Source organism: Myripristis murdjan, chromosome 13 (genome assembly GCF_902150065.1).
Source record: "Myripristis murdjan chromosome 13, fMyrMur1.1, whole genome shotgun sequence".
NCBI classification, from domain to species: Eukaryota; Metazoa; Chordata; class Actinopteri; order Holocentriformes; family Holocentridae; genus Myripristis; species Myripristis murdjan.
In genome coordinates this window covers 32681749-32693275 of record NC_043992.1, presented here as the reverse complement: position 1 = coordinate 32693275, position 11527 = coordinate 32681749, and the positions used below count along the sequence as shown (strand labels likewise).

The 11527-nt window shown below is 43.9% G+C and overlaps 1 protein-coding gene across 3 annotated transcripts; it reads right to left on the bottom strand.

The window, feature by feature from the left end:
* Window positions 1-418: 418 nt before the first annotated feature.
* On the bottom strand, window positions 419-11333 carry hic1 (hypermethylated in cancer 1). Of its 3 annotated transcripts, none has more exons than XM_030067055.1 (2): window positions 11268-11333; window positions 419-3967 (listed from the first exon to the last, which is right to left on the bottom strand). In XM_030067055.1, exons 1-2 carry the CDS (start codon window positions 11325-11327, stop codon window positions 1715-1717), a joined length of 2313 nt encoding a protein of 770 aa, XP_029922915.1. In that variant the 5' UTR covers window positions 11328-11333; the 3' UTR covers window positions 419-1714. The 3 variants fall into 3 exon arrangements, with proteins under 3 accessions (XP_029922915.1, XP_029922917.1, XP_029922916.1); XM_030067057.1 differs by having other exon boundaries at window positions 419-3951; window positions 11268-11324; XM_030067056.1 differs by lacking the exon at window positions 11268-11333 and adding an exon at window positions 9425-9532 and having other exon boundaries at window positions 419-3951.
* Between the last annotated feature and the right edge of the window lie 194 nt (window positions 11334-11527).

Here is an 11527-nt window from a genome sequence, read left to right as displayed (position 1 = left end):
ATTCTTGTTTCCGTGTTTGATACCAACAGGGAGGGAGGGGGTGGGTGGGGTGAGTGGGGGGGGGGGCAAGGGTGGGAAGACATTTGCTAGGCTCGGGTTTAATGTTAATAAGTGGATCAGAGGGGTAGGATGGCAGGCATGAAATGGGGCATCAGCCCGACAAGCAGTGTGAATTGTCCGGGAGAAAGTGAGATTTCACAGGGATTACTGCAGCACAGCAGCTGGGGTGTGCTGTTCACCCGCTGGCTTCCAAGGAGGACCCAGAAACCCATTCTTGTGTTCATATCACTGACAGATTAGCGGCTCACTCTGTGTGTGTGCATGTGTGTGTGTGTGTGTGTGTGTTTGGTGGTGGTAGGCCTGCAGAGGAGAGCTGCTTTTAAGGCAGGGGCTGTGTGTAGCACTCACTTCGGCCTGTCAACGGTAGCAGGGCCCTCAGACAAGAAGCTACACGGGAGGGCAGGTCAAATGCAAGGTCGGACCGCAGTACGGCTCAGTGTCCAACACCGCACATGACTCCCGCCGGCCGTGATAAATCATCAGACAAAAACGCGAAGGGGGTAATTGCTATTGATAGTGAATGACAGATTTCTTTGTAATTAATTCTGACCTGAACCCTGCCTTGGATAGCCTCTGTGTGCTCTTCTCTGCAGAGTTCCTCAGCTGCATCCGCGATTGTAAATATTACACAATGTCAGAGGCAACACCCATGCCTCGTCTACACCGCGGCATGAAGCTGCACTCATGAGCAGGGATTAGTGTGTCATCAGTTGGGTATGTGCAATCATGTCCCAGTATGAGATCACAGGGCTGTGCTTGCTGCTTTTCAATAACAATTTGAAAGCAATGGGATGTTAGTTGAAATGCAAAGGAAGTTTTAGGTTAAAAAAGGGTTACGCACTGAGTGTAAGACTGATTAAGCTACCATTACTGTCACATAATATGAGCCTTGATCTGCATAAATATATGGGGGAGTGGATTACTAACAACTGGGGAGAAAATAAAGCAGAGACCACTTTACCGAAAAGCTGAAGCAATTGCTCTCGTCGTTTAGTCATTTCCTTGTGACTAGGGAAGCAGGAGCACGATGGGGAAAAGCTGGAGAGTGAGATACACAAATCGTCCAGTACCCCAAAAACAGAACATAAAAAGTCCTCCTGTTACTTTAAAGTCCAGAAGAGTTGGCTTATTCTTTTGGTAAAAGTTCCGCTCAGGTCTGGACACCAACCCTGAATCTTGTCCTTATGTGCTTTTTTTTTTTTTTTTTTTCATCTTTGTACACAGACGATACTTAATAGTACACAGGTTTAGGGTCAGATTGCAACATTTCCTTGCAACAGTTTCTCTTTGGATTTCACCACATACAAAAATAAATAAAACAATTTCATTTGGGTATTCAATTTGTTGCTTTGGCTCATTGGCTGGAATAAAAAAAAAAATGTTTGCATACACTGTACATAAATACTGCACTTCTTTGAGTGAGTGTTCCTTGGTCACGTAATAGCACAGTTCTCCCTTTAAGAGGAGGACTTTGAAATGCACTGAATGCAAAGGAAGGCACTTACAGTTTGCATACGTTTAGGTATGCATTAGAGGACCAAAACCTTTTGGCCTGAGTCTGAGGTGCAGGAGAGATACTGAGTTGAGGTGAATGGCATTAGAATACTGCAAGCTGTGTGTGCACACAGACCTCATGTATACAGGACATGTGGCCTTAGCTGGGTGAGTAGCGGTCAATGGTGCGGGCGTCAGAAAGAGGCTGTTGAGGAGGGGGCAGGGGCTGGCCCAGGACATCCATCTTGTCGTGGGTGAGGCCAAGGTGCTCTGCGGCCAGTTTGGACAGCGGGTAGAGGCTCTCCATGGCCTTGGCATCAGCCAAGTGCTGCTGGGCTTGGATTAAAAGCTCATTGGCTTTTTCCTGCTTGAGCCCCAGGTGCTCTGCTGTGTATTTACTCAAAGGATAGATGCCCTCTGTAAAGTCCAGCTTCAGCTTCCCATCTGTAGTCAGCCCCCCTGCAGCCCCCCCACTGCTGTGCATCTTCATGTGGCTGATGAGGTTGCGTTGCTGGGCAAACTTTCCTCCGCACACCTGGCATTCATAAGGCTTCTCCCCGGAGTGGATGCGCATGTGCTCAGTGAGACGGTACTGGCGGGTGAAGCGCATGCCGCAGGCGTCACAGGCGAAAGGCTTAAGGCCCAGGTGGCTACGCATGTGACGTGTCATGGTGCCACGTTGCGTGAACTTCTTGCCACAGATGCTGCAGGGGTAAGGCCGTGTAAGCCAGTGGGTTTTCTCGTGCTGGCGCAGTGTGGCCGGGTCTTTGTAAGACTTGTCACAGGTGGAGCAGCGGTATGGCCGGATCATCTCTCCTAAGCCCCCTGAAGTCAGGCTCTGGCTGGACTTGCTCTCCAGGTGGGACAGGTTGTTCAAACTGCTGCTGCTGTTCAGGCTCCCATAACCATTGGCATTGGTGGTGTTTTTGTTGTTGCTGTTATTGTTGTTTCCCATCTCCACACCAGAGTTGCCGTACAGCTCCTCCTCTGTGTGTGTCTCCACGTGTGCGTTGAGCTGCTCAGAGCTGGGGAAGCCCTTGTCACAGGGAATGCAGACATACAGATTGTCCCCAAAGCTCTCTGGCTCATAAGGCATATGGAATCTACCCATGGCTCCAGGAGGGGACGGGCGGCCTTCACTACTGCCTGTCTCCTCACTTCCTGACCCGCTCTTGTCGTCTGCCCCTTCACTCTCCTCCCCGGCCTTGTGGTGGTTGTGATGTTGGTGGTGGCCCTCCTGGTCTCCATTTCCGCCCCCCTCCTCCTCATCTTCGTCCTCCTCCTCGTCTTCGGGCGTGTATGACACTGGCTCGTGTTTCACCCAGCGGTAGATGTTACCCATCTCCCTGCCTGCCTCTCCAGCGTCTGTGGGGGTGTCAGGGCTGGGAGGGCATGGATAGTGGTCTGCACCCTGGGAGCTGGAGCGATGAAGGTGGGGCAGGTGTGGGCCCAGAGGCTGGTTGAGATGGGGAAAAGGAGGAGGAGGGAGAGAGCTTGCCCGGTCAGTTGTCTCCATCTTCTCTGGAGGATAGTTCCTTCCATTAGTTCCTGGCATGGGGCTGGTGCGGCCGCTCAGAGCCCCCTCTCGCTCCTCATCATTGTGCGGCAGTGCATGTGCCAGATGGGACTGGGGAGGCCCATGCTGAGATTGGGAGTTGGGGCTTTTCTTGGAGAGGTCAAGGCCATAAATGGGGGAGCAGTTCCTATCAGGGTGGGCTGAGCGCAGGCCAAGTGGGGCAGGCAGAGCTGACTGCGGGGACGGGAACACCTGAGAGCCCTGGGTGGGAGCATACAACTCCCCAGCATGGACGCCTAGTGGATGGGGAACTAACTCATCTAGTGGTGCACGGGATGTATGGTTGTTCATAACTCCTCCTGGAGGGCAGGACTGAATGACAGGAGTAGAAACCCTATACCTGCCACCACTCCCTAGACCCATAGCATTGGGTCCCATCTTTGTATAGGGCAGAAATGCAGGAGCTGGTCGGGGAGGGTACTTGCCATTTCTCTTGAGTTTCTTCTTGCAAAGAGCCACTAAGTCAAGCAGCTGAAGGTAGCTGGCAGCTGCCAAAACTGCTCCGAGGTTGGGTTCAGTGGGAGAGGTGGGGTCTCCTTCACTCAGGCGGCCCGTGTAGATGTAGTCCAGAATGACCCGGAAGACCCCTGGACTAACCATCTCGTGGTCAAGGTTGATGAGATTGTCATGGACCACCAGGGACTTCAAGTAGAGGCTGCTGGCAGCCAGAATGTTCTTGTGAGCTCTGAAGAGGGCGTTCTGCACCACAATAATAACATCACACAGGAAGCCCTTGGTGCGCTGGCTGTTGAGCTGCAGGAGGAGATGCCTAGCATGACTTGGAACTTCCATGGCATCCAGCATCGTCTTCAGTCCACCACCTGCAACAACAGATATCTGTAAACGTCATGCAGCAGTCAGCGTTTCAAGCCACAAAAGCATAATCAGTGTCATATTTTCAGTGACTGCAAGAATTATTATCTCTGCATTTATCAAAGGCATGCATCAGAAAGGGGATATTTGCACATCACACTACATAAGTATCAGTATATCCTGAATGTATCAGAATTTACTTGAGGGGTTTGATTGCAAAAGGAAATATATATGATTTGAAAAAAAAAAAAAAAAAAAAAAAAAAAACAGCGGCTCTAAAAGTGAACTTGAAAAAAACTTGAAAAAAAAAACTATCTGCACTCCAGCCTATGTAAATATCATCATGACATAAAAGTAAAACAACCAAAACTGTTCTACTAAAATATATAATTAATGAGAAAAAAGGATGAGGATATATAGCTTTTTGGAATTGAACTCTTAATTTTCAGCATAAACTTAATTTTGTCAGAGCAGACAATGCACTGTTTTTTGTGTTTGCTTGTTTGTTTTTAAACATTTTATTTCATTTTACATTCAAAATTACATGTTTGAATTGTTCTCATTATGTCTACATAATTATTATTCAGTGTTGTTTACTTGTGTTCTAGTAATTGTAGTCGATGTTAAACCAACATTTTAGTAATCGTGTTCCATGGATTCCACTAAACGGAAAGTGAACAAAGTATAGAATTTATGTGAGGGAAGTGCACACGAAGGCCACTCAATAAAAGTGAACTTTTGCAAAGGGCGAGTAGTTGCAATGGTTTTCTCATTATCAGAAATTCAAGTCTACACGTTCACTTCCTCTGCAGCAATTCTCAGAGAGTGAGAACAAAAATGCAAGAGAAGCACTGATATATGTTTTTTAACTGCTGGCTTCCTGATAAAGACATCCAGAGGTGGTGTGCAGAATTTTAAACAAAGCAAGGGCGAATGTTTTGCAAGTATGATGAACAGCAGGTATAAACCTGCGGGGGAAAAACACATCCAAAAAAAGATAGGTCTGTCAGCTCCCACTCTGCCCAGTCATATAAGGAACAGTAAGCGCATGGGGTGTAAATCATTGCAAAATTATATGGGTCAATTGTTCAACTTTAGATGAATTCTAGGGTTCAAATGTATACACACATACACATGCAAACACACACGCACGTGCACAAACGCGAACACACCTACTCAGACACACTCACAAACACTCAAGTATAAACACTAATGTGTGCTGCTGCAACAAGTCTAAAGTAAACTATATCAGCCGCACAATTTTTACATGATGCATTGTTCAAACAGTGATATCCGAGGAAACTTTACTTATGAGATGAAACGTTTGAAACTGTCCCTGCGGGCTTAGTCTCACTGATAGGAAACAAGCAACTAAATAAATATATCTGATCATGGTCTTCCTGACACAAGTACATCCACTTCTTGTTTATTTCATTCAGGGTATGCCCTCAGCAAAAAGAATAGGGAAGTAGGAGATTGCAAGCCACCCAATACATAGAGCCATTACAAAGGAGTTCAAGAGAATCTCGCACAGCAGTGAGTGTGTCTCTTGTTTTGCACGATGCACCCTGCTCAGATTCCATGTTGCTAGAAGTCAAGGTCACGCCTTAACACGTCAGATTCGGCGGTATACTTTTGTTGATTAATATTCGTCATAAGGCCGAAGTTTAAAGGATTTGTCAGCAGTGATGCAGTGATAAGAGTTGAGCAAACTATGAGCTCTAATGAGTTCGATGAGTCAGATATATTTTTATAAAAACAGAAATTTATGTTTTCTTCTAAAAAAAAAAACAACAAAAAAAAACAGGCTGTAGCCCATCCTCACACTACTTACACCAGTTTGATACTGCTTACTGGAACATTTACATTTAATTTACATCATAAAAATCTAAAAAAAAAATTAAAAAAAATTTAAATTAAAAAAGAAAAAAACGAGGGTAAACTGGATTTAAGTGGGTTTGCGCTCCATTATGTCGTTGGTTTTGATTTAAAGTGTCTCTACCTCTGGACTCTGGCTGGCTTTGATTGCTCAGTGGTCATATTTTACTGTACATTTCTCAATGGGACACATCAAAGCATTTGAAAATGAATGTATTGCATAGGATAGGCCAACTACTTCTCATAGCGTGGTAAACTTCTGCACTCTCTCCATTTGCACGGAGGAGTGTTCGGGTTACTTTGTTGCTGCGCTTAGTGACACGCTGGGCACTATTTCTCTCTCTCTCTCTCTCTCTCTCCCTCTCTCTCCCTCTCTCTCTCTTTCTCTCTCTCTCTCTCTCTCTCTCTCACACACACAAACACACACACACACACACACACCACAGCGCACATTCTCCCCTGCAGACAGCCTACAACGCAGTGTTATGTGACACACAGTTCAACTGCATGGCAAAAAATAAAGCCTGTATCCCTGATTCATGATGGCAGCATTTTTTTAAGTACTGCCCACACACAAAACATCTGCTTCCACAAGATTAAGAGAGTCTACCAAAATTTATAAAAAGCTTTTCTTATACAAGAGGGGGGGGGACTCAGCAGAAGAAGTAATGTCTCTCTTCTGTGCACCTGCTGACAATATGCTGTATAAAAGCCTCATTATCTTCTGCTAAAAATGTAGTGTACCGCTGCTCATTGTGGCAGAAAGAATTATTTTTCTGTCAGCATGATTTAGCCTATCTTAGGGATTTCTTGGACTTGTGACAGTAATAATAATCACTTTAAAAAGCTTCAAAAATAAACACTAACCTTTGTAAAATATTTGAGGTCCCCTGTTGCTATAGGCTATACTGAAAAAAACATTAGACCACAGTAAACCATGTTTAATAAAACCCTTAATCTGAAAATCATGCATGTAAGCACTGCATCCTGTTAGGAAGTCATCTATGCTTGCAGTGATACCGAGTCAGAACACGCATCTTTTCTGCAAGCCTGTTATCTGTAAAAAATTGTGCTTGGTAAACACTTACATGGCCTGGACTCCACTGTGTTATTGACTTTGCTTGGCTTGTTTGGCTGATAATGTTTGGCCTGTTCTGTTGAACATGCTAAATTAAATAATTTGTCTGTACTGTACAGTCGCCTGAGGAAAGTTGCTTTGGTCCCACTGGGATGGATAGTTGTATTCATCTGATAGCTTTCTCCTCTCAGTATGCTCAATATGCTGAGGGCCCTCAGATAAGTTCAGTGGTGTGATGGCGGTGACACAGTTTATGGCAATGACAGTCAATCACACTGCCTTACTAAACTAATGTTCGTTATCCCTGTGCTTTGTCTGATTTGTCAGTTTTGCTTGTTTAGGTGATGGCAGTGGACCAGATTTATTATCACTGCATTCAGCTTCAGCCATAAACAATCACATGTCTGCTTAAATTACTGCCCTGACATTCTGTTTTGCTGTATTTCTATTTGTTGTCCATGTTCATGTAGACTTGTTCATTATAGAACCAATTTAACCCTGACCATCGACCATGTTCAATTTATGAGGCAACTCTGCGGTAGAGTTGCTCTAAATTACATTTAGATCCACAACAACAACAAAAACAAAAAAAGTTTACTATTAATATTTTGGTCTGCTTACCATCTGGCATTTATGTGACTCTGACAGGGGCAAACACAGATTTGAGAGGAGTGTTTGACTAAAGAAAAAAAAAACATGGACAAAGGAAACAGATAGTGTGTTTTACACAGATTAAAAGTGCATCCTGCAGCGGAGAGCGACTGCACACACAGGGCATGAGGCGGGTTTGATCGAGCTTGCATCTATCAGTCAGAAAGACTTTGTTGTGTGTTAGTTACTTCGCACTGAATATCATCATGCATTAATAAAATAGTGGCGGAGATTGGGTTCACCTCAACGTGTGAACCTGACCCCCTTTTCACTGACACATCAAGTTGGCTGAGCTCATTTAAACTGCTGCCTATCAGCTATCATATTAACATAATATTATGATCAGCACATTTAGCCCGTTGCCAAACACTGAGACATTTACAGGTTAGTCTGTCGGTCGACTTAATGGTGGTAAAATCAATTAATCTGGAGCAGATTTTATAAACTATTCGTAAGCACTGATTTTTATTGCCTATAATTATTATTTTATATTGGATTTTTTTTTTTTTTTTTTAACAGTAGGCTAAGACATAATTTCTACATTTTGCCTTGCATCTACTCCATCATGATGATACTTATTATATACAGAATTAAACTAATTTTATCTGCCATGCAGTGTCACTTCTCTGTGAGGAGTAACATCTAAGATACTGAATATTTAAATCTCAAGGTCCCTGCACAAGTCGCGGTTTGCAGAGCTGTGACTCTGCTCTGTTGGCTTTGCGTGTTGTGCTGAAAACACTCGATCGTGCTCTCCTTCCCTAATCTGCTTTACTCTTGTCTTCACATTAAGCAAAGCACGAGTCAAACCGTCTCTCTGACCAGCAGCGCTTCATTCTTTTCTCTTTTTCCCCCCTTTTTACCTCCCTTTATCTCAGCCAAAGCCCCTTAAATCATCTCCAGAAACAGGCCTTTGGAGATCATTGGACTTCAAGCAAGGTGTATCAAGACAGCTGTTTCTTTTAAGTGGTACCGGCTCTGCCGTCTATAGACCTGTCAACAACACCGAGAGGCATCTCTTTCATGCAGAAATCTTCACCGGCATGCTGAGGTGAAAGCAAAGCGGGCATTTAAAATAATAAATAACGAAGAGAATCACTAAAATGCTCCTTTAGCCTTCCATCAGGGACTTTAAGTGTGTCTGAGAGTGCGATTCAGCGGCGATTTGTTTTTAATCTCCTGTTGAATGTTTTTTTAAAAAAATAATACTGTAATTAAATAGTGACGAAATGCCGTTTTATTCCTATGGTGTCGTTATTAAATTGATCATAAGACTGGGTATTACTGTTTTCCCTCAAGCTCGCTGTTCCTTTGCTCTTTAAATTTAGTTCAAGAAACAACATCTATAAAAGTCAAAGGTGTGACCTGAGAGCAAAAGCAGGCGTTAAACAAGCCGCATCCTATTATACAAATTGAAACAAGCTGTTTTGTCTGTTGATCCTCTCGAAGAGAAACAGTTTCACTGATTTTTGAGGAACATATCTGATGCATCTGATGCCAATATTTAGGTCGCTTACACACCAGACTAATCACGGGAACAACTTTACAAACTTTACAAACTTTACAAAATAACTCATTGCTAAATTGTTATTATAATTATTTTTAAATGGGTAGTTCATAAATAATTTGAATGGAATTGAAAATGGAGATTTAACCATTTAAGGACACTCTCCTTTGTCCACATGAAATTGTGAGCTGAATTTTAGAGGCAAAACAGTGCAGGCGATCTGAAACATGCTCTGCTATTATTTCAGTGATTAAAGAAATTATTAGACTAATAAAAAGAAAAGTCGCTCTACATTATAAAAGTTACTGTCTGAAAACAAAACATGGATGTCCCTCTTTCCCTGGTCTCGTTTAGAGCCTGAGCTTACCTGCATGCCCGATGTCTTCTGCCATCCGATCTAAGTCTCCCTTAATGATCATCTCAGCAGTCTCTAGGAGTCATATCTGACGTCTCAACTTTGAACTGCCAGCCTCCAAAAAACCATGCCAGTTTTCCAAGCGCGTCTGCCAACACTTTTTTCTTATTATTAATTGATATGAATTTCTTGTCGCTCCTTACGTCCGTCCTCCCACCCACTTCTCTCTCTCTCTCTCCCTCCTCTCTCTCTCTCTCACTGCCCCTCCTCTCCCCTCTTTCTCATCACCTCCTATAAAAAAAAAAATAAAAATACGTGCTTAGACCAGCATCAGTTTCCTCCTTTTTTTCTAGTAATTTCCTTAGCTATTTTTGAGTCGGGGCAATAACGCGCACCGGGATGATAATGGAGCCTCTATGCGCCTTAAGTGTTTTAGCGCCCCGTGTGATGTCAGTCTATAATAAAACTAAAAGGTAAAATCGAGGGCAGGAACTTCAAGTGACCCCGACTTGAACTTCACAATACAACGTCTTAAAGAGACAGGCGGTTATTGTATTGATATATTGTATAGATTTTGCTTGTATATCCTCACACGGGCCGCTGAAGTTAAGGGGAAAGTTTTGTAACGGGACGGGCCTTTATGAAGGGATGTTTGAATTTGTCACGATTCCCTTTTGATTTAGATTTGATTGTGTGCCTGAGGAACCTTGCCTGATCACGGGACTCCTGTCAATAGCTATTATTTAGAAGGGTTGGGATTGGAGTTGAGAGCCTAGAGCCCGATTAGAGCAGAGATTATTATAGTCTTACAGTCTGACTGTACTACTTTCTACTGAGTGAATATAAAAGTAATAGCGAAATAATGAAATTCTCATTTTACTGCAGACCTCCCCAGGGAGCATTTGGGTGTCTTGTGGGGGGGCCCGGGCCCCACTTAGAGCACCATCAAATTAGATAAGGAGATACTAAAAGGGGTATTTTAACTTCACTTTACTACGTTTCTCACTCTGTTACCCCCCTCCTCATCCAGCCCACAGCCTCTCTCTCTCTCTCTCTCTCTCTCTCTCTCTCTCTCTCTCTCAGGTAGAGCACCTGTTATGAGGTAAAGAAAAAAAAGGTCTTCATCCATCTCCTCGGGGCCAGGGAGCACCGTTCAGCATCACACTGCAGATGTAAGAGTGAGTCCCCTCATAGACCGGGAATAGAAAGCCAACCAGGGCCTAATCACACTCAATAACAGGCCTGCCTACATGTAAAATTGTAGAAAGACCTTTTCCCTCATGTCTCACTGTTGAAGATAAAACATTCCCACAGTCATGCCAAAGAAATGGACGATAAAAACTTCAGATGTTAATTATACGATATAATAAAGTCCCCTGTGATCATTGTCCCGTTGACAACTCATGTTTTGTTTCCAAATATTTCCCTTCACTCTTATCACGATGCTTTTGCTGCGCGTCCTATTCTGTATTAAAATAAAATATTAAAACGCGATTTTAGAATAATCATGTTATATGAAAACTTTATTCCACATTACTCCCATTATTATCATCCTTTGGGAATCCCCTATGAGCTGTCTTGTGTCATTTCTGATATTCCGGTATCGACATTTGAAATGGGTTCCGAAATGAAAATAAAAGAAGCCTACAGCCTAAGTCATACAATATAACATATAGGCCTTTGTCTTCACTGTCAGATTTCAGCACCGCCGGCTCGAAATGAAAGCTAAACTTATTCATAAATTGATCAATTCGGCGCCGCTGCCTGCCAAACGCCGCTGATCCGTACACGGTGTGTTGCTATTCACATGCCCGTGTGGATGGCATCTCACTCCCTGTCCGTATCAGAAACTTACCTCGGACTCATGTCTGGTGCTCTGGCCGTATGTCTGGGCTCCTTCTCGGGATTCCCTCATTAAGATCTCTGCGCTCTCCCCCAAAATCCCGTTCCATCAAATCTCTCTTCCGCGTAATTTTGCAACCCTCTCTCCCGGTTTTCCCCTCGTTCCCTCTCTTCCATACACTCAATTTCTCACGTGTTAACAGCACTATCTGACACTTCAGACTGTGTTGGGGTCCGGTCGGACCAAGCTTGCCTGCGGAGACGATACGCGCA

Coding starts and splice junctions, on each gene's coding strand:
- hic1 (XM_030067055.1), bottom strand. CDS start 11,327: ATGAGGGAATCCCGAGAAGGAGCCCAGACATACGGCCAGAGCACCAGA. Junction 3,968..11,267: donor GCACCAGACATGAGTCCGAG/GTAAGTTTCTGA, acceptor TGACGTTTACAG/ATATCTGTTGTTGCAGGTGG.